Source organism: Ostrinia furnacalis, unplaced genomic scaffold, assembly GCF_004193835.3.
Source record: "Ostrinia furnacalis isolate ACB-3 unplaced genomic scaffold, ASM419383v2 OfSCF7367, whole genome shotgun sequence".
Taxonomy (NCBI): domain Eukaryota; kingdom Metazoa; phylum Arthropoda; class Insecta; order Lepidoptera; family Crambidae; genus Ostrinia; species Ostrinia furnacalis.
The window spans coordinates 594,407-617,628 of record NW_021137606.1 but is presented as its reverse complement, the minus strand read 5'-3'; the positions used below and the strand labels follow the sequence as shown (position 1 = coordinate 617,628).

General features: G+C 41.7%; 1 protein-coding gene across 2 annotated transcripts in view; it reads right to left on the bottom strand.

The window, feature by feature from the left end:
- Positions 1–22,172, bottom strand: part of Ufd4 (ubiquitin fusion-degradation 4-like) — a 37,766-nt gene extending 15,594 nt beyond the window's left edge. For both annotated transcript variants that reach the window (XM_028320348.1, XM_028320349.1), the window contains exons 1-33: positions 22,012–22,172; positions 19,598–19,625; positions 19,147–19,286; positions 18,682–18,797; positions 17,582–17,700; positions 17,079–17,218; positions 16,362–16,537; positions 15,453–15,583; positions 15,217–15,350; positions 14,346–14,644; positions 13,791–13,955; positions 13,568–13,703; positions 12,857–13,049; positions 10,395–10,569; positions 9,612–9,827; positions 8,394–8,526; positions 8,177–8,307; positions 7,987–8,099; positions 7,479–7,608; positions 7,196–7,336; positions 6,270–6,465; positions 5,175–5,397; positions 4,798–5,097; positions 4,516–4,713; positions 3,464–3,699; positions 2,877–3,036; positions 2,651–2,789; positions 2,402–2,571; positions 1,553–1,687; positions 748–858; positions 550–662; positions 331–466; positions 118–243 (exon numbers count right to left, since the gene is read on the bottom strand). In XM_028320348.1, coding sequence (XP_028176149.1) covers positions 118–243; positions 331–466; positions 550–662; positions 748–858; positions 1,553–1,687; positions 2,402–2,571; positions 2,651–2,789; positions 2,877–3,036; positions 3,464–3,699; positions 4,516–4,713; positions 4,798–5,097; positions 5,175–5,397; positions 6,270–6,465; positions 7,196–7,336; positions 7,479–7,608; positions 7,987–8,099; positions 8,177–8,307; positions 8,394–8,526; positions 9,612–9,827; positions 10,395–10,569; positions 12,857–13,049; positions 13,568–13,703; positions 13,791–13,955; positions 14,346–14,644; positions 15,217–15,350; positions 15,453–15,583; positions 16,362–16,537; positions 17,079–17,218; positions 17,582–17,700; positions 18,682–18,797; positions 19,147–19,286 — 5,031 coding nt within the window. In that variant the 5' untranslated portion in view covers positions 19,598–19,625; positions 22,012–22,172. The remainder of the gene's footprint in view (positions 1–117; positions 244–330; positions 467–549; positions 663–747; positions 859–1,552; positions 1,688–2,401; positions 2,572–2,650; positions 2,790–2,876; positions 3,037–3,463; positions 3,700–4,515; positions 4,714–4,797; positions 5,098–5,174; positions 5,398–6,269; positions 6,466–7,195; positions 7,337–7,478; positions 7,609–7,986; positions 8,100–8,176; positions 8,308–8,393; positions 8,527–9,611; positions 9,828–10,394; positions 10,570–12,856; positions 13,050–13,567; positions 13,704–13,790; positions 13,956–14,345; positions 14,645–15,216; positions 15,351–15,452; positions 15,584–16,361; positions 16,538–17,078; positions 17,219–17,581; positions 17,701–18,681; positions 18,798–19,146; positions 19,287–19,597; positions 19,626–22,011) is intronic.
- Between the last annotated feature and the right edge of the window lie 1,050 nt (positions 22,173–23,222).

Sequence of the window (23,222 nt, the reverse complement as noted above, 5' to 3'; positions counted from 1 at the left end):
GCTCTATCACGCTTTAAAATAATGTTTAAAATGACTTACTTTTATTTGAACTCCAAGCGAAACGACAAATTGGACGTGTATCAATAACAAATGGGCGAAGAACAATAAAATACTTACGACTTCTTGATAAGTAGGTTCATTCTCCTTGTCACTATCAAGAGCGTCGTCACCTTCGTCGTCGTCTTCCAATTCAGTAAGGAGAGCCGGAGCGCGACATGATTCAAGGAAATCTTCTAAAGATACCTGAAAAAGGTTTTTGGTATTATTATTTATAATAATTCTAATTGGATGGCAAAGACGTTTTTAAAAAGTTATAAAAGTCGTTGTTACCTGTTCACTCTCACTGGATGTGGAAGTAAGAGAAAGTGTGAGAGCGTTCTGGGCGTTCGGTGCCAATGAAGGATAGCTTTGTGCAGCAGACAGGAGCCCGCCGGGGAAGTTGCTTGACAAAGCCAGTCGTACCAAACTGAAACAAGGCCACATACACTTATTTTCTCATTTTTATCAAGCTAAGTTAATAAGGTGTCCAAAACAGTTCTATAAACATACCTAGGAAACAAGCTGGTGGAGTGGTTAGGCCTAGAAGCACGCTGCGGATCTCTGCCGCGGCCAACACCCGAGCCTCGTCCCACGCCCAGCGATTCTAACAGTCGAGTAGCACCCTAGAAGACAAAAATCATGTTAACGCGGTCAATTCATTTTTCGATTATCGTAAAATAAAACAGGCCTAGGAAATGTAATCATTACCTGTTGAGTTAAATCAGGTTCACTAGCACTCATAGTACCGGAGCCAGCGCTAGACTGACTATCTTTCTTGTGGTCGCCATATTGCCTCTCGCCGCTCTCGTTGTCCTCACACTACGACAATAAAACAAACAAAATTTAAAAACTTTTTTCTCTTTTACAGCTTCGAAACTCCATCACTAAGCTTCCTCTCAAGTTATAAGTAAATCTGGTTAGTTTGTTCCCCAACCGAAACAGCTCTGAAGCAGTAGTTTCTATTTATTCGATAAATAGAAACTGATTATATAAAATACATATAAAACAACATAATTATATTGCGCTTCTCAAATGAGGTTTAGGAGTGCCGTAAGCTACTTTCTCCTGCACCTTGCTTATTTCCGGGACAGTTATTTAATGTAATTATTAAGAGGAAGAACCTTGGCATAACAATATATTTGCGATAAAAAGAAAATCTAACGTTTACCGTTTCGATATCATGACATTATTGCAGTCCGTTCTCACAAACCTCGTGCAGACGCCCGCTAAAAGCACAATCACGACCGCTCGAAGCACGTAACCTTGACCCCTACAATCACGTACCCACGCCCGTTCCAATCACCTACCCACGCCCACTCGACGCAAGTATTTCGTGACGCATTACGTACCTGTAACGCCCTCTGCTCCAGGGAACATAGGGGACATAGGACATTAATGCCTGTTTTCGCCATCAATCCCTAATTTTTAAGTGACCCCTTTGAAAACTAAATTCCTGTTATGTGTTACCATAGGGGTCACTTAAAAATTAGGGAGTCAAGTAAGTAATTCGTACCTGTATGTGCAGGCGGTTGGCGTTGTTGCGCAGCGTGTGCAGCAACGAAGCGGGCAGCGCCAACAGCTCGCTGGACAGCAGCGCGTTGGCGCTGTTGCGCACGGCGTCGCCCTCGCTGTTGCGCGCCTCGTTCTCCTGCGCACAACCACGCTTAGCACACGCACACAACGAGCTGTTACGTTACAGTGTGGAACAACACGCCAATGTCACGTGAATATTATTATTTTTTTCATACAGGTATTTGCCACCACCAATCAATGAGGGCTATCGTTTTAGCGCTCACCAGTTAGCGCCACTGTAGAGTAAGGTCCTGTCACTTGCTAGTAGCGAAGACAGTAGCACCAACTGGTGAGCGCTAAAGTGGTAGGAGGACTTTCGCATTTGCACTCATCAAGATGGCGCCACTGTAGAGTAAGGTCCTGTCAATCGCCAGGGGTGCCAACTGTTAAGTATAAAAACGATAGCCCTCATTACTTTTTTAAACTGTCATAACGAGACTCCCGTAGATTTTGTATGACAATAATCTTACTTTACAGGTAATTTAAAATTAATTGAGTTTTTAAGACCAGAATGAAGTGCCTTTTTAAAAGAGTTGTGGTATTATTGGTAAGTGGTGACAAATACCCAATTTTATCACATCATTGTAACACGATCTTACCACCTGAAGATACACGAAAGTTTATTTTAATGGAAAACCGTTGACTGTATATTTTTAGTTACATTTGAAGTGAAAAAAATAGCATGCCCAACTCTAGGGCAAGTAATTTTAATTTGTTATTAACAATAATTAAATTATTAAAAATCATTCATCTTGTAAATATTTAACAACTTTTATTCTTTTTTACTGACCTCTTGCGCATTAGTTTCAGGGACTGGTTCTTTAGCAGGATACGGTTTGGTGATGTCTGTGATGCTGGTCGGCCCCATCTCCATATTAGTAAACGATGTATTGCCGAGTTCCGACATACAGTTGTTGCCTTCTGCTCCAAGGGTTAGCGACTCCACTATTGTTGCTAGATCTTAGAAAAAAGATGCACATGTCAACTAAAATAATGTATCATGAAAGCTGTGTCACAGAAAAGCTTTAATTTGTCTTACCAGTGTTGATATGGTGTGTAGAATTATTGATAGCAGAGAGATCAGTGGCGTGCATACGTGGCCGAGTCATGTTGCTCGCCATCTCTTCGCCCGAAATGTTGTCCGCGGATGACGCTTGTTCCGTCGACGCCACAGACACCTTGAGTAATTTGTACATTATTAATACCGATTTCGACGAACGGAAAAGCGATGAGCGTCATCCTACTCTAAATTAAATTCTCCTTACCTGTTGATCAACAGCTGTGGCATCAGGAAGACTTGGAGTAGAATGGCTTTTGCGACTGTGACGCGCGCCTTCTCCGCTACTCGTGCCGCCACTGACAACTTTCAGATCGAACTTTCCTTCAGCACCCATGCGGTATGAGTTACGGCCTCCATGATCCCACCTAGTGATAAAGAATACAACCATAACGATAAACAGATTTGTCATTGAGCCATGTAGTTCGTGACGCTAATTAAGCTTCGTTTTGAAACAAGGAATTTCTTGAGCAAATCTATAATTACCACATTATGTATTTTGAGTTTTTCTCAGGTGTCGGTTTTATGACAAAATCAAATATTTCGTGGAAACGTCATTTTGGGCAACAGAAATCAAAATCTCAAATTCTGAAAATATAAACTAATAACAAAAATAACTTGTTGAAACAATCAATGTAACATCATAGAACACGTTGGTTACGTGACATTAGTAAAACAATGTGCTCTTAGGGCGCCTTCAACTTTTGCCGAATAGGGCAGCGCGGAGGCAACGCAAGCGCGCTTTGTAGAAGAAGAAAAAAGACAGCAACGTACAAAACAAGAGCGTACATATACCTGACATCAACCCATCCATTGTGCAAGTCAGAGGTGACGGTGCCCATAGCGGGGTGCGGGCCGTCCTGGTCGCGCCACTTCCAGTCGGGGCCGCGGAGCACGCGCGCGCCCGCGCAGAGCCCCCGCGCGCCGCGCGACCATCGCCGAGCCCGCGCCCCGCCGCCGCAGCCGCCAACGCTCGCCGTGCCTGCGCCCGCGCCGCACTGTTTCGGCGCAGTCTCGCATACGCTCACCACCTAATAGACATGTTGACAACACCAGTCAATGAGGGCTATCGTTTTTATACTTAACATTGGCACCCCTGGCGATTGACAGGACCTTACTCTACAGTTGCGCCATCTTGATGAGTGCAAATGCGATAGTCCTCCTACCACTTTAGCGCTCACAAGTTGGCGCCACTGTCTTCGCTACTAGCAAGTGACAGGACCTTACTCTACAGTGGCGCTAACTGGTGAGCGCTAAAACGATAGCCCTCATTGACGTACTTTTTAAAACTGTCAAAATGAAACTCTCCCATAGATTTTGTATGGCACTACAAGCAAGTGACGTCACTATTTAGTCAACTCAATCAAACTACTTGTTTCAATTACAATGCGAACAAAAATCGTAATTTACAGGTAATTTAAAATTAATTAAGTTTTTAAGACCAGAATGTATAAAGTTTTTTAAAAAAAGTTGTGGATTCGTATTAAAGGGGTACAGTGTCAAACTGTCTATTATTAATGACAGATACAATTAAAAACTGTGATCGATGCATGAGTGGACAGAGCTCGCCAACCCTCTTTGCATTAAATCACAGACCTATTTTATCCTTTCTTTTAACTGTAACAACTCATAAACTACGTCTTTCACACTAAAAGAAATCCCCACAATAGCGTCTTTTGAGGGTTGTCATCTTGCCAGCGCAGACGCTGACTAGATGACGACGTTCGAAAAACGATAGTGTGGTGAGGCCTAAGCCGCAATAGAAGTTTAAACTTGTTGACTGAATCAAATGGAAGATATAAGATCATAAAATAAGATTATAAATTAAATTAAAAAATAAATAATACCTTTCCGTATATCTCAAAGCCAGACAACGACAGATAATGACTCTGTCCACTGGCATTCTTGCCATTTTGCTGAATGCGCAAGTATCTGTAGGGTGCATCAGCGCGAAGCCTCCATGTCGCGGTGCTACCAGGTTCTTGAAGGGCTTGCTCGTCGTTGTGTGCAAGAAGAGTTATCCACGTGACACCGTCCATAGACATCTGTCACAGATATGATAACGTCAGTATTACACGAGACATTGAAAAGTATTATATGAAATAAGTTATTAAATGAACGTAACTTACTTGGAAAAGCCAATTTCTAAGCGCAGAGCGGCCATAGCCCCGTGCGTGTCGCAAAGTGTAAGCCGAAGGTATGATATTCAATCCAAGGTCCAATGCTATAAAAGCACGCTTATCGTCATTTGTATGCACGTTCAGAGGTTCCGGAGACCTAGACAGAACGTCTTCTGCGCGTCCATAAGGCAACTGTCGACCATCAGATGACCAGACGCTTACGAGCCCGTGAGCTCCAGGATTGACCCATTCACAAGTGCCACCATTGCTGCCGATGAAGTAAAGGACACCGTTTTCGTCAAAATCGTGCTGTAAATAAAAACAGAAAATGTATTTAGTGGCTAGAAGGTTTCAAGTCTATTTACACGTCGCAGTTAGTTACTTACATCATATACGAAAGAAATTGGAGCTTCCGCTTTTATCTTCTGCACAAAAGTGAAGGTAGATCTCTCCATGTCATACCACTGACGCGCGAAGTACTTGGCTAGGAATCGCTCTAGCTGTCGCACAGTAGTCAACGCCTCGACTTTCAAATTACGGCCAGCGTTATTGCCATTATTGGACGCAGATTCGTCAGCGGTGTCGTCAGTTGCACGTTCAACACGCAATCTGCGAGGGCAATAAAAACATTTTAATCTGTGACTATCATAAAAATGCGGGGTGTTTGCGAAGCTTGTACAATTCTATTCATTTATCAATCAATCAATCAATCAAATCAAAAACATTTATTTCTTAGAAAGTGGTAGCAAGATATTAAATAAAAACAGGTTCAGCACCTTCTGCCACTAGTGGCGTAGAAATATTTACACTATAGCATTAAGTATACATAATTATTAATTATATAAACATTTCATATTATTTCATTAATTAAATATTACATGGGTATTATTTTTTTTTAATACATTTCATTAGTTAACCACCACCAAAATACTAAGTTTATCACAATATTGTATGGTAATATTTGGCATGTATGTTTGGCATTTATGAATAAAAGTGCACGTTTAAAATATGTGTCTACTAGCCTGGGTGGCAATTTTGTATCAACCCGGAAAGGGATCGTAACCATATTAACTCGAGGCGGTCAGTATTTTTTGTATGAAACTCCATACTGCAAAACTCCATACTGCAACGCACACTTATCCGCACCGTAACGTAAACGCCTCGCCTTGCGATTAACAGAGCGCGAAAGGCGATACGGTGTTGATCCCTTTCCGAGATGATAATAATTAAGTCTGCTATGAGCTTCAGTGGTCATAAGGTTGCGATTCGCCTGGCAAGATCTTAGGTACCTGATGCGCTTGGTGAGGTGGTGCAGCGTGCCCTGCGCGGGCGGCGGCGCGTCGCCGTGCGGCGCCAGCACGGGCAGCCGCTCCACGCTCTCCAGCACGCCCACCAGCCGCGCCGCCAGCACGCCGCCCGCGCCCGCCTGCCCGCTGACCCACGCGCGCACTATGCGCGACGCCTGGCAAGATCTTAGGTACCTGATGCGCTTGGTAAGGTGGTGCAGCGTGCCCTGCGCGGGCGGCGGCGCGTCGCCGTGCGGCGCCAGCACGGGCAGCCGCTCCACGCTCTCCAGCACGCCCACCAGCCGCGCCGCCAGCACGCCGCCCGCGCCCGCCTGCCCGCTGACCCACGCGCGGACTATGCGCTCGCGCTCGCTTGCCTGCCCTGGTACGTCTGCGCACATTCAAATACAAGCCTTATGAGAGGAAGCGAAGCTAAATATCGTTGTTGTCAATAAAAAACTAAGCTCGATAAAATAGACGTGGTTCTATTTAAGTCGGCCGTTTGGTGTAGTGGTTCAGAGCGGACTACTATTCCGAGAGGCCCCAGGTTAGATTCCCGGCCGGGTAAAAATTGAATAATGATGAATTTTAATTTCTGTGATGGGGCTGGGTGTTACTTATTCATTTATTTATTAGGTACTAGCTTTCCGCTCGCGGCTTCGCCCGCGTGGAATTTTGTCTGTCACAGAAAAACTTTATCGCGCGCGTCCCTGTTTCAAAAACCGGGATAAAAACTATCCTATGTTCTTTCCCGGGACTCAAACTATCTCTATGCCAAATTTCATCAAAATCGGTTGCGAGGTTTAAGCGGGAAAGCGTAACAGACAGACAGACAGACAGACAGACAGACAGACAGACAGACAGACAGAGTTACTTTCGCATTTATAATATTAGTTGGGATATACTACAGTTGACAATCGAGTTTTGTTAATAGATACTTAAGTACACATGGTTAGTAGTTAAGTTACTATGTATAATATGTATGTTTTTACAAATAAAAAGTTATATCCGCTGTCTAGTACCCATAGTACAAGCTTTGCTTAGTTTGAGACTAGAAGCGTAGTGTAAAAATTTCCAGGGATATTTTATTTATTTCTTGTTTTTTAACTTGATTCACTTACCGTTCGGCTGAGGCGAAAGCACTTGAAGCAAAGATGGCGCCAACCCTGAAGACTGCAGCTCGTACGCAGATAGGAGCTCGTCACCACACAACAGCTCGGTCAGCTGTTCCAATGATTCCGCCAACTCTTGCTGCCAGTCCTCTGCATCGGACAAACATGTGAATTAATTCTCTCAACCATCTTCAATCATTTGTATGATCTCTACTTGCAAATATTTGTACTAAAATAGTTGTAGGATATCTTCCGGACGCCATAAACACTTAAAACATTATTTTTTACTAACTTGTAGGCTGCGTGGCGAGGCGCTGCATGCGCGCTAGTAATGCTCTCAGGCGCGCCACGGGCGGGCGCGGCTGACGCGTGGCGGCGCTGGCCAGGTGCCTCGCGTACAAAGCGCGGGCTCGCTCGCACACCTGCACGGGAATATAGGTATTAGCGAACATAGACATAGCTTTGACATTCGATTGAAGTTTACGGGGACCTTAGGGAGAAGCCACACGGTGCGGTGCGGTCGGGGCGCGGCGCTGGAGCGGTGCCGCTGCGGCGTCCTGCATATAAACATCAATGATATGCCAGACGGTGCGTTCCGGTGGCAAGTGGCAGTGATGCGGCAAAATGTCATGTGGATTCTCCCTTAGAGGTGACACTAATTGCATATAAAAATCAATTATATGCCAGACGGTGCATTCCGGCGGCAAGTGGCAGTGATGCGGCGAAAAGTCGCGTGGATTCTCCCTTAGAGGTGACACTTATGTTGCTATACTTCTAGTGGTATGAAAATAAAAACTAACCTGTGCTTTCAGCGCTTCTGTTTTAGCGGATAAGCGGGATCGATTCTGACTCGTGCTTGCGAGATCGGCAGTCACTGGCCGACGGTTAGCCCACCCACTGGCTAGTTCTGGACCTATTTATATCGATTTCGATTAATACATAGTACACAAATACAAGTCAAGTCAATCAAGATATTCGGAAAAACATTACCTAAAAATGTTTCAGCAGTGAATGAGTGCTTCGTCCCTCTATTTGATTCGAATATAAATCCAGGAAGATCCTCTCTTAAAATTGTAGTTTGCTGTTGACCGTCAGTATTGTGTATTTGTAGTTCTTTTTCTCTGTAATACAAACATTATTTTTTTACATAAAGATATAAGAATGGGTACAAGAATAACACCAACTAAGAAAATTAAATGAAACTTACTTTTTACAGGACAGTGCCCAGTTGCCAAGTATCAATTTAGTGGAACCAGGCTTGGAAAGAATAGGCTGCGGCACAACGTTTTTCACTGATGCTCTTGCTCTTTGCAGCTTGTCAATAAATTCTCCACGATTCTCTGTGAATGGATAACATGATTTACCAATCTGAGGACCTACTCCAACACTTGCTGATAAGTGCGTCATAGCCTGTTAGGAACTTATCTGCCAGATAAGCTACAACTTTACACATGTCATGGATATAGATATCTAAGAGATGAACTCACTGGTAACCAGCAACCTACACAGTCATGTGTAATCTGGCCAGAATGGATTTACAATATTATGCTGACAAAGGTGAGAGTTTCTTTCGCCACTTCTTCTCAGCACATCCCAGAAGTGGTAGAAGCGCAAGCTATATTTGGGACGTGTAAGTGCTTAGAAAAAGGCCTAAATACTGATAAAGGTTACTATATGAATGTGGGAGTGTAAAACGGAACGCAAGGGAGTGAATGAGAAGGAATGAATGAATGAGTAAGACACACATGACAGAACAGAAGACGGTTGAAAGACGACGGAGCGAGGACTTTCCTTTTCTTGTGGTTTATCCCGGCAAAATACAAATCATCATCATCATCATCATTTCAGCCTTAGGACGTCCACTGCTGAACTGACCAATGATTTCCATGTTGATCGATTGGTAGCGTCCTGCGTCCAGCACTTCCCTGCTACCTTTACGATGTCGTCGGATGAAAATACAAATAAAGCTGGAGAAATACTACCGGTTTTCAATTCCTACAGCTTGGGCTATCCCGGACGAGCCCCCAAGCTGCACTCCCTTGCGTTCCGTTTCATACTCCCACATGAAGTTAGCGAGCTGGCCATTCGATAGGTTTAAACTGCTTATTAAACTGCTAAAGTCGCTGACATAGCCCAAAGGATTAGCAAGCTGAAGTGGCAATGGGCTGGGCACATAGTATGTAGAACTGACGGCCGATGGGGCAGCAAGGTTCTGGAATGGAGGCCGCGTACCGGAAAACGCAGCGTGGGACGTCCACCTACAAGGTGGACCGACGACATCGTAAAGGTAGCAGGGAAGCGCTGGACGCAGGCCGCTGCCAATCGATCAACATGGGAAGCCTTGGGGGAGGCCTATGTTCAGCAGTGGACGTCCTGTGGCTGAAATGATGATGATGATGAAACTGCTTATTAGTTAGTGACTGACCGGTGTTGTCAGTCTGGTGCTCGGGGCTGCCACTGGAGTACATAGTGGCGAGCTTGCCGTCGAGCAGGAAGCGGAACCAGCCGTTGCTGCCGGTGCTGAGCTCCAGGGCGGCCGCGTCGCTCCACACGTACAGCGCGTCGCGCCCGCGGCATAACGACCACTCGCCCCACGAGTATGCCACGCCGCTGGAGAGGCATGACGCGTCTTCGCTGCTCCCTGTGTAACATTTTTAATTAGCAAATAATTGTTAAAATTACAATAGTCTCCTTGACCTTTTCAGCTAAGAATTATGCTTGAAATAGGACACGACAGCAAATGATGAGCTATTCTTTCAATTGCATAATTAAAGTCCGGTAAAAATAAAGCAATATAATCATGCGTGAGCGATAAGGATGGGTAGCTTGGGGTCATTGGACGAAATTCTATGTGCTTGGCGACCGGACTACAGCTGCATCAAGCTCTTAATTTTAAAGCTTATAATTTTCGTGGCGAATCAAACATTTTTGTAGTACCAAAACTCTCCTATTCAAAAACATTCAAAGTGACGCTAAGTAGGTCATTTCCTGAACAGAATAGGGCAAAAAAGATACATAAGGTCGAATATTACATGTAATCTGTTTAAAACTATGTATGTAGTCGTTCCTAGTATGATCGTCGATCACGATGAAATAGCACAAACAGAATACTCAAGTAAGACTCATCCTATATCTAACCACTTGACTAAACGGATTATACTTTCATAAATCCGCAAGCATCTCATTAGATCTGGCATATCAAACTTACCAGCGGCGACAAGGGACTCCCCGTCCGAGGAGAGAGTGGCAGCCGGGGCGGCCGCCAGCGCCTCCACCTTGCTGAAGACGCCGAGCCGCGCGAACTGCTCCAGGTACACGTCCGCCGCCTTCACCATCAGCTCCTCCGCGATGCCCAGCACGATAAGGTGGCCGTCGTCGTCGTCCTATTAATTAGAAGTCGTTATTTTCAAATGAGGGGGATCCTCCTACTGGGTACAGACTCCTCATCCCAAATACGGGATACATTGTTAGATAGGGCTTTACTTCACCACTGTTCGTTTTTGAGCTACTCTGAGCTATTTAAATTTCAAATAATTCACCGAGAAAGTAATGAAATAAATGTCTGGTGTGTGTATATTTTTCATTAACTAATTAAAAGTATAAATATAGCAATAAATAGAACGTAAAAACACTAAGCAAAACAATACAATCAAAGGGATATTAAACACATAACACTAAAACAAAATTATTAAATGCAGGTAAATTTCGATGGTGTGATGTTTTTACATTATGCGTTAAAAAGGAAATGACAGTGTAAAACAGAGAAAGGAACTAAGAATCGAACAGGATATCGAGATATAAGTATCGAGAGTATTAACTGAACATAGCGAAAATATTGTTTGTATCGTAAGCAGGAGAGCATGATATTCTTTCATGGAACAATTAAGTGGCGCTATGTTATACGTACTACAATGCAGTAGATGATTTACCGCGTCTGGAGCGTCAGCCTGATCAATGTATGTCAAAATGCAACGCAAACACAAAAAGTAATTATTTCAGGGCTGGTGTAATGTCAATACAGTATGTTAGGACGTATGCGTGTAAGGCCACAGAATAATAATAAGTACTACTTACAGAAGTTTTGCTTCGCGAAGGTATTTAAAAAAATGTATGCTTAATGTCATTAACAATATGGTGTAATTTAGCCTGTCTCAAGAGTCATGCACCATTTTGTTGACAAACGTCATTGATCGACACTGCGCCGAAGATATAGGGCTGACTTCGGTAAAATGATGTGACGTGAGGTGCCAAACTTAATACATGATTTAGCATGAATTATCATGAATAATATTAACTACTTGTCTTGAGACAACTTAAAAAAGTACATTCTGTGTTTTTATGATTGTTTAGGCAGTTAAATACTGCATAGTATTTAGTACACCATTTTCTTTATTTTCCCATCATACACAACAATACGCGTGCGTGAGTCAATGTTCGCTCGTATGTGAGGCCTTGTCGAATAGTATCCTGTAGGTGGGCCATCGTGCGTGTTTTGTTTTAGATGTAAACTCGCGGAGATGAACAGGCCTGGTAAGGCTAAGGACAGGCGTGGGACAAGCCGCGCAGGTACACACATCACACCATCGACGTTACCGCTGGCGGGCGGATATAGCGGCTGCGCAGGAGCCGCGGCTGCGCCCGCCTCCACACTGGCGCCTCGCCCTGATTCAATAGGTCTCACTAAAGTTCATGTTACTTTATTATAAACTAAACTGCATTTATTGGTAAATCTGTAATACGTTACATTGTATTCAGAGACAAAATTTCTATTTAGTGGCGGTTTTAATATTTTCTTTATACATATACGTATGGAAGAATAAAATTAAATAAACAGAGCCTATCGGCCTATATTCTTCTGATGGTTTTCGGTGGCGACTTGCTTAGAAGAAGTGCATCATTTGGTGGGGTCGCAAATAGTGAGAGCATGCACTCACTTGGAGCCTTGATCATGTTGCGCAGAGTGCGACGACCGCGACGAGTTGCGTGAGCAATGCGGTAGGGACGAACATTACTATTGGCACAGGTGCCTTTTTCTGCACGACCAAGAGCGCACTATGGCTACAGAGCTGAATGTCACTAGGGCGTGGCACTCAGTTGGTTTTCGAGCACGGCGGCGACGAGCTGCCAGAGCAGTGGTAGGGGCGGATAAATATTGCTGTGGGCACCCATGAAACATTTTCTGCAAGAGCGAGAACGCACCACTTTGGCTACCGAGAGGATGTGACGGTATTTGCAGTAAAGGGCGTGCACTTACTTGGTTGTCGTGCGGCCACGGGCTGAGTGAGCAGCGCGTTAGAGGCGGATACTGCTAGTCACCGCACAGATGCCTAATACGCTATTTTACGCAAGAGCGAGAACGCACCATTTCGGCTAAGGCTTCTTTCTTATAAACGAGCCGACGGCAACTGTTGACTCGTCGACGACAGCCGCAGCGCAGACAGGTGGCGTTAGCTGCAGTTGTAGCCGTATCTTTGTACAGAATGCGACAAACTACAACTGTAGTTAATGCCACCTGTCGGCGGCAGTCGTCGACGTGACATCAGCTGCCGTCGATGAGTCGATAGCTGCCGCCAAAAGATGGCGACAGCTGCCGTTGCCACTGCCGTCGGCTATGAGCCGCTCGTGTATAAGAACATTAAGGAATTGAACGTTATTAGGGCGCGCACTCACTTGGTTGTCGAGCACGGCGGCCACGAGCTGCGTGATCAGCGCGGCGGTATGTGGCTCGCGGCGCACGGAGATGCGGTGCAGCAGGCGCGCGGGCGCGTAGTGCACCATCTTGCGCACCAGCGACAGGCAGGCGCGCCGCACGCCGCCGCCGCCCGCGCCCAGGTAGCGAGCGCAGAACACCGGCACCAGCCGCCTGCGCAAAGTATGTCCAGTCACTAGCCGGCCTTATGCTTCAACCAAACCAACGCGTGCAGATCGCCATTGCCGGCGCGATCATAGTCATGGGTCGCGCGACCTGTCACTGGCCTTTGATCGCGCCGGCGATGGCGATCTGCACGCATTGGTGTGGTTGAAGCTTCATGCACTTGTTGCAGAATATACATTGGACGAGAGTAACGAAACGGCAAACGATGACTACCTTGTGGTATAATATTTTAAGTAATAAATTTCCCACTAAGATTACATACAAAAACTCTACAGTAAGAGCGCTTTCACATTAGGGCGTTAGTAGCGCGACAGCAGCACGGCAGCGGCGTTTTTTTAATATGAAGGGACGCATCAGCCGTCACATTGTATGAAATTTTCGGCAGCGCGTCTGTCGCGCGTTTGTCGCGCTGATAAATCGCCTAAATGTGAAAGCGCTCTAAAATAAAAAAAAATCAATTGAATGATTGAAACACCAAATCTCATTCAATTAAAAATTAAACTTACTCTAAATAAACTGATGCCATTTCTTTGTCTCCTGTCTCAGGGAAATCTTCCTCGTTGGAAGGTGAAGGCGAGTCATGACTGCCGACAACCAACCACTCTCCTGGGCACTGCAGAATAGCTGCCACTTCTCTATGACCTAAAATAATACACATAATTAGTAGGTATCCTATTAAATATGTAACACGATTTAAAATATTACATATTTTGTCTCATGCTATTATACCTTGATCGTGTCTTTCTCGAGCTTTGTCGAGTGGTGTTTTGCCATCCTCGTCGCGGAGGTCGGCATTAGCGCCATATCGGAGAAGTACTTTTGCGATCGCCGGGCGACCAAAGCACGCGGCATAATGTAACGACGAGCTGCGCTGTCCACGATTCACGTCAGCACCTACAATAAAATATACCTTAGGGTTATTGTTTTAAGGACGAGGAAAGTATTTCAAATGCTTCAATTCAACATGCAAAAATTCAAGCTTTTATATTTTAAACTAGCTTTCCGCCCGCGGCTTCGCCCCCGTGGAATTTTGTCTGTCACAGAAAAACTTTATCGCGCGCGTCCCTGTTTCAAAAACCGGGATAAAAACTATCCTATGTTCTTTCCCGGGACTCAAACTATCTCTATGCCAAATTTCATCAAAATCGGTTGCGAGGTTTAAGCGGGAAAGCGTAACAGACAGACAGACAGACAGACAGACAGACAGAGTTACTTTCGCATTTATAATATTAGTTGGGATGGCAAAGGTCTGCGTAATGTAGGTATCACTTCATAACCACACACCTTTTTCGCACAGAAACTCGACCATCTCGCGCGTTCCAAAAGCGGCCGCCCAGTTGAGCAGCGTCTGCCCGACGTCATCCGTGAAGTTGACGTCTACGGCACCGCTGGAAACGGCAGCGAGTAGTGCGTCCGTGTCTTTCCCGCGGATGCAGTCGATGAGCTGCCGGTGCGACTTGTCGCCGCGGCCCGTGGCGCCGGCTGCGCCCGCGCTCGCGCCGGTAGCGCCGCTCGAGCCTTCCCCGCTCGCACCGCCCGCTGCGCTCGCGCCGGCGCCTGATGCACCACCGCGGTTCGAACCACTGCCACAACGAACACCGTACAAATCATATCGAACATTCCTTGAAAAAAAAATTATTAGAATTTGAATTTTTTCATTAATGTTATTATGGCTGATGTTCTTATGCCCGTTTTCACCATCAATCCTTAATTTTTAAGTGACCCCTATGAAAACAAAATTCCTATTATGTGTTACCATAGGGGTCACTTAAAAATTAGGGATTGAAGGTGAAAATTGCCATTAGTGAAACTATCTCAATAACTAAATAAAATAATAACTGTCAGCAGTTTGTGAAATAAACATGTACGTATAAAACCAACCTAGAAACAAGAAAAATAGTATTAACTTGACTTTATCAAAACAATTACTTATTAATTACATTTATCATGTTATGCATGCGACGCAGAAGCAGAACTCATTATATTAACGACTAACGTAGAAAGAAAGAAGCATTTCATCAATATCTTTCTACTTATATTTCTAATTGAATTCACGTACGAATGGAATACATAGAGATTTTTAGCCTGAATAAATAAAAATCTAGCATCAATCAATCAATCAACGTCAGAGTAGAATAAACATTTTGACACTCACATCTGAATGGCGTGCCGGCCTTCGCATAATAAAACCAGCAATAGATCAACGAGTCGCATGCACTCGAGGCACCATCGTTCGTCTGCTTGAACTGCAGACTCTATAGCGGAGCATAGTTCGAGACGTACTAAATCCTATGAACAAAAAACAATATTTTAAACATTGTGGTACTTCCTAACATATTTTCATCATCATAATGTGAAGAATTCGTAAGTACTGATTCGTGAAACACTTACGTGAGTTATTTGTGCAGAGCCTCGACACAGGGTAGACAGCAAGCTGACTGTTGTAGAAACAGAGGGTGCTAAGCACTTATCATCGCCGCTTTCAGTGCTTCCCAAACGACGCACTAATTCTTCAATAAGCCCTGTAATAAAAACATTCTTATAAAATGTATTATAGCAATGAAATAAGTGACATTTGAAAAGAAATACCTACTAAAATCAAAATAATTTCGCCCAATATGAGACGCTGCTTGTTGTTTCAACTTATAGAAAGCACTGGGTGATTTTATAATGACAAGGCTAAAGAAGGGTGAGAAATAGAAAAAACATGAATAATACGAGGGGTGTTTAGAAAGTAATGAGAATGGGATATTTCTAGCCATTACAAATATATGAAAAAAATTTGGCAGGTAGCTTAATTCTTCACTAGAAACTGGTAAAAAAATCATTTAAGTTCACCATTGTGTTTAAGAATTACATTCACCTGACCACGAACGTCAGATGATTTTCTTGACTTTCCAAAAAGGCCTAAAAAGGACACTGCTTCGACAATTCCTCAAATATCAGGTCCCTAAACTACTTTTTAAATCGGAAAAAGATCTATCAACGTAGCTGAGAGTCAAATCTAGAGAATATGATGAATTTTTGAGCATTTTGAAACGCAATTTTTTTTGGCTGCTACCGCTACTTCAGGGCTGTGAACGGGTGCGTTGGCCGCAGAAAACAAGGTCTTTCCGACTGGTCGCGTTTAGATGAATGTAATTTTCTTCAACACAATGGTGAACTTAAATGATTTTTTTACCAGTTTCTAGCTACCGGCCCAATTTTTTTTAGATTTTTGTGATGTCTAGAAATATCCCATTTTCATTACTTATTGAACACCCCTCGTATTCCTAAAATTCGTAACCGTGTATATTTTACCGTGTTCAGCGAGGGGCGCGGGGTCGGCGTGCGCGCGCGCGAAGCGGTCGGCGAGCGACGCGAAGCAGCGCAGCGCGGCGTCGGCCACGCGCGCGTCGCCGTGCCGCAGCAGCGCCGACAGCGACGACACCGCGTCGCCCACGCGCGCGTCGCCCGGCTCCATCTTGCCGCACACCCTGAACATTCACGAAAGTATTAATAACTGGGTGCTTAGTGTGGGTTTACAGCTTAGTGTGAGTTTACAGAAAACGTCCCTACTAGTGAGCGCGTTAAAAAAAATATGAAAATTTCAGTTTTTGAAAGTTTCCGCTAGGGGCGCTGTACAATAAACTCACACTAAGCCCCCAGTCTGTTCACATACCCCCGTATGTGAACCAACATGCCAAAGTAAAACCATTTATCATCGGTGACTAGAGTAAAACTATACAGTTATTGTTCATATACTGGAGATAAAAGTAAAACAATTTAATTTAATTTAAATACTTGCGTCACAAATGTCAAATATTATAGTATGTATAAAAATTTAATTTGGCCACAAGTACTTTTATTTATCATAGAAAGTTCGTAAAACTTCACCGAACGGAGCAATTAAAATATTAATATCTTTCATTAAAACTGTTGGAACCGTGAGACCTTGAATTTGTACTGTTAATGAACATAATTATATTTCTTAGCAAAAAATTTTAAAATTCAAGCAGTGCGAGATAGTGTCAATACCTAGAGACGACGGCCATAGCAGAGTGAAGTGTGTCTTTGTGCACTGCAGTGCCATAGTGTGTAATAAAGTGCAGCACAGCCGGCAGACCGCCACCTTCCCACACTGCACCCGCCTCACGAGTGCACACTAACTCCAACACCTAAAAATATATAAACGTATTTTAACAAAAAATATGTCTACTTCAAATATGCTATCCAAACACATAAATAACCTATTAAGATGCGATTCGAAATCACAACAAAATTGTTATTACGAAAACATAGGTCGGGAAAAACAAACTCTGATAAAAGGTTACGACGCTGCGGACTAAGATAAAACACGCTTAATCAGTAAATACCAAAATAACTAATTCGTCATATTAATATTAATTACACTATTGGAAGAAAAACTAAATGAAAGATGAGTAATTGATGATAACAGTAATTTGATTAATTAATGAGTAAATGCAAAAGTGTGAACAACGAGAAATTAACATTATTTTAGAATCATTTTCTTTACTTACTTTAATACACTGCTCAGCTAAATCTTTGCTAGTGCGATTATTAGGATCTACTGTAAGCAGCCTGCTGCAAATGGCCTTCACAGCACCGTCAATTGCGACAATGCGTCGTGTGCATTCAGCTGAAAAATCAACATTAATTACATCATTGGACCATTGAACATGGTACATCACATCAGACTGTACATAAGATGCCAAGGTAATGTCTGTACATGACTTGCAAATAGCAAACTTCTTCATAAAATCTTAAGTTCATAGTCAGACACAAATAAGATAATAAAGGTGTGCATACTACTACGACAATACTGTATTTCTGTTCTGTTCTGTTCATTTATATTCGCCACTAAGTCATAAGGTCAAGGACTAAAATAACTTCGAACATTTCGTTTTCCTGGTTGAAAAACTCCCTGCCTAAAGTTAACAAGTACCTACTGTTGTTAGGCAATTACAAGTAGAATATGGATGTTGAAAGCAAGTTTTAATTAGTTTCAGTTACTTACCCCCTTACTAATAAAACTTACACGCTCGTTGAACAGTGTTTTAAAGTGATGTTTAGTATGGAAATGTCATTTTAAAACAGTGGTCAACAACTGTGTAACTTTTTATTAGTAGTAAGGGGGTAGGTAAGTAATTTGAAGGAATAAAATATTTTTTAGGTAAATCCTAGCTTTGTGCATGTTATCAGGTTTGCTAAAGTAAGTAAATAAATAATGTAAATCATAAATATAAGGTCTCAGTTTCTGGGTACTTTATGAATAAACACACACATAGGCTATTTTATGGGAACTTTCACCCTTCAGCTGAAGAATGTCTCAATAGTCCAGTCATTATAGTAAGTTCACCTCGGAATTCGAGATACCCAGCTGTAAGTCTGTAAATACGTGTATATTGACACCCTAAAAGTTGTCTCAAAACCTACATATGGTAGGGTGTAAGCAACTATTAAATTTCAAGGTCAACGGTCACAAAAATCGGTTTTTTGCGCTTTTTTTAGAAATATCTCATTTCCTATGGGTTNCAATGTTAAAATAGTAGTAGTTTTACTCTATTAAACGCCATGGTCGTTTATAATGTTATTTACCAAATATACACACAATACTCACCAGAGACATCTAGGTAGTAAGTGATGGCTCTTGCTGTAACTTCCAAGACATTGTCTGGAGCACATTCATCAAGGAATATTTTACAGAGTGCTGGTAAAAATGTTCTTGGAGGACAGCTGTAAAAACACTTGGGATATAGTTAAGAATATTTAAGATAAAGTTTTATAAATAGTTTTGGGACCTAGGGGAGACCAAGGAGTGTGTTGTGAGTCACAATCAACAATGTCACAACTCTCCTCTGTCACAACTTTGTGACAGAGAAGAGTTGTCATATTGTAGATTTTAAGCAACTTATTGTCGCTGATAGCAGCGAGCTCGCAACAGCGCGTATTAGCTCGAGACTTGAACGAAAAAACGCGCACTGTTACAAGCTTGCTATTAGTTAATATGTTTCTAAAAATCGATAACGTCACAACTTTCAGTCTCCCTACATATACACAATAAACTAATCAATAAGTCATATACCTCTCAAAACAACGGTCCACATTATCAGACATAAGCAACAACATGCACAACTGCTCCAAGGCAATGAGCTGCATATCCCGCTCATCGCCCTGACCGGTCAGCAGCCATTCCAGCAATGTTTCTGGATCCACCTCCGCCATCTTAAATATTGAAAAAATACTCAATATTAAATCACATTCCAAAACTTCATATTTTATTTAGCCACATTACATAATAAAAAGAATAATACATTCTTAATGTACTCTACATTGGAATAATAACCACATCTCTATACATTTGTATAAATTACATTCTTTCATTCAAATAAATAATGTTAACTAAAATTGCACATATCAATAAAAAAAATTATACATATTTTGAACGGCCATAAATGGATGACGGTACCAATAAGAGCATGGCCGGTTTAGAGACAAAAAAGAATACATTTATCAAAGGTAAAACTGGAATTTACCTTTGAGGAGATTAGTGGTCCAGATTACCTGAAATTAAAAAATGGAAATGTGCTTATGATTTACAATTTTCTGTCAATTAATAAACATAAAATTAGTCTAACTAACATTCCAAAACCATTTTTTAAACTAGAAGCATAAAATACATCACTGGACTTGATATATTTTGTTAATAGCATTTTACAATCATTTTCAAGTCAATATTTATTTCATCTCACTGGGAACTTAATAAATGTTAATCTAATTAGATACATAATTTTATTATTTATGAATATTCATTTACAAGTCATTTCATTCATACTACTGAATATGTAAGTAAATGTAATGGGCACTATTCAGTGGCGACGTAGCATGGGTTGGCACCCGGGGCGATCCAAGGCACCCCAGAATAGTCTAGTGCTCCACAGGATTTCGATTCGAAGATGACAGATGTTAGTACGAATGAGCTTATGCATACCAATCGCCCGTATCATGACCGTCATTGTCATGCAGATGGGCCAATGAGTACTAGCACTATTTTAAATATCTCATTAAATGGTGGATATTACATTATGTATCTACACTACAGCTATTTTTTATTGATTGATTGACGTTTTAATTAGAGATNAGTCAACCCAAAAAAAAGATAAAAAAAAAATTAAGCCACTAGGTCATGAAATTTGAAAAAATCACAAAATTAACGATAACTTCTAAACTACGAAAAATCGTAGAACATACATGGGGGTGAAATCGATAGGTCTAGTCCTCACCTATCACCTGCCTTCGGCTTGACACCTTACAAGAAACACCCTGTATATCACCAGGGGGATAAGTGATCGATACTGATGCCAAAAATGAAATCAGTAAAATTTTTGTCTGTCTGTCTGTCCGTCTGTATGTTCCTTATAGAAACAAAAAGTACTCGATAGATTTTAACGAAACTTGGTACAATTATTCTTCGTACTCCTGGGCAGGTTATAGTATACTTATAAATTCCCATGGGAACGGGCATTAGCGGGAAAATCCTTTTGTATGAAAAATCTAAACCGCTTAAGTTAGACGCCTGAAATTTGGCATGCAAGTATCATAGTAAACTTAAAGCTTAGTTACAACAGGATATTGCAAAATTCCCACGGGAACGGGAGTTAGCGGGAAAAAACATTTGTAGGAAAAAATCTAAACCGCGTAAGATAGATGAAGGGGGTAAAACGAGATCCACGCGTACGAAGTCGCGGGTGGCCGCTAGTTTCCAAATAAAATAGGCGATCTTTTTTTCACTGATGATCTATCTATGACATGATGCAGTTCAGTCAGATTACGCAGCAAGTAAACTAATTTAATTTTCGCTAATCAATCACACACTCACGATGGCAACCGAAATCGCCCGAATTGTAGATCAATTAGACAAGTGGCAAAATCTGACATTCTATTCGGATGGATTCGATTTTCGAAAAGTGATAGTCACACTTTCTACTAATAGACCCATTGATCGCGTTCGAAGCGTCCTGTGCGGCGCTAAACTCGTCACGACATGCAACGAGACAATTGGCCAACTATCCGGCCGCCGGATATCCGGCTATCCGGCCTAGCAGCTGGCCGGATATCCGGTATCCGGTATCCGGCCAAACAACTATCCGTTTCATCTCTAGTTTTAATGCAATCTATCTACTAATAATAAATGAAATATAATACAATATATTTTTTTTACAATCTATTCTATGTTCTTATGACAACAATGTTAGATGTATTAGAAATAGAGGCAATTTGTATAGTTTGATTTTTATGTAAGGTAAGGTAATGATTGCGTTAGAATGTTGCAACATATTATGACATAAATATTGCAGATGCCAATTTCTTTAAGATAAATTTAATTACAGAAGAATGAACATGTTAAAAAACTGAAATTAAGATCTTATAAAGGTGTTCAGATTGAGATGAGCCCAATCTCAAGTGGAACCTCTGCAAGATTTCCCATTAAGTTACCGGTCATAATATCACCACCCATTTCCTAGGTGAGCTGCAAAGGCACTTTTAAACTCGGTTACTGTTAAAGGAAGAGAAACTTACATAAGTTTGTTATTCCAACACAAACAATATAAATAGGTCTTATAATAGCCGTGTTAGAATTCGAATGGCGTGTTTTTTTATTTTTATTTTGAGAGATTAAAACAATCGAATTAGATCAATGCATAACGCATTAGGAATTAAACTCAACGCAATTATAAGTAGGTTACATTACAAAAAGACAACAATGCGCCTTTCTCTTTTGTGTTACAAAATCCTTTCTTTACCAAGTAAATGTGAGACGCAAATGAACCAGTTAATCATATTGACTGATTTTTTCTGGGGCAATACAAAAAATGGTCACAACAAACAATTTTGTTATCAACAAAATTTAGAATTTTTGAGGACATCAATGAAGGTTACGATTTCTTACCACAAGCAATCAATTCACCATATTATTGTAATTGTCAAATTTAAAACACTTTTAGGATAATTAAACAATCAAATGAATAGAAATACTCTGTTCGAATCAAATTCATACAGTAGAAATCAATTTATATTTTCACTCGAGAATCGCCATTTGCCATTCAACAACTTCACCACAGATTAGAGTAGAGAGTATAACTTCACTTCACATCATCATCTGTGCTTCACATTAAGCTGAAAGTACACTATGCCACAGATTAGAGAGTATGTCTCACTATGCGGGAAATTGGCCAAGCCTAGCCGCATCAATGTGAACAAATACAACCCACCAAGAAGAAACTTGCCAAGTTCTTATCAAGTATGTGTTCACATTGATGCGACTGGGCCAATTTCCCGCATAGTGTATTTTCAGCGTTAGTGAGTTTTTTTTTTGACCCGAGCGAGAGAGAATGACTTTTTTTTGTAGTCATCATGAAGCTACAGATAAAAATGGAGGCCACACTCCATTTTTATAAAATCTCTATTTCTTGACATAGGAAATTCATTAAAAATGATAAGTGTAAATACTGGTAAAACGTTTTAGGAAGAAATTTCTGTAAAAAATGTGAAAAATGTTTACAATTGATCCAATGTCGGAAATCACGAAATTAACACTTACGCGTGGAATCTTATGTCACTTCCAGGATACCACCTACTACCGCAACCACGCACTACAAAATTTTGCACCATTTCTTGTGATAAAACAATGATTATTTCTTGTAAACAATCTCCAACGAAATTAACTGCATAATAAACAAAATAGTAAACAACCGCCATGATGGGCCGGATTGGGCCGATGTTGCCACATGGTACCGATTCCCCAGGAATTGGGATTGTAATTCCCTGATTTGCTAACACATTAAGCCTAAATGGCCGACAATTTTGTGATTTTTTATTTAACTAGGTAATCTTAGTTTCAAATATTAATTATTTATTTGTTTAACTTCTGATTTGGTTAGTGAATTGGCTATTTCGAAGAATTTACAAGGAGATTTAAATAAGAAGATAGCAATACTACAGTTCACACTAAAAAGAGAGGTAGGGCCGCAGAGAGCGAGATAGATATAAGTAGGTATTTGACTCAAAGTTTTGTTCCAAGTTTGCCCTCCATTTTTATCTGTAGCTTCATGGTCTGTCCCACCCATGTCCTGTCGGTTGTCAACAGTTGTCAATGTCAAA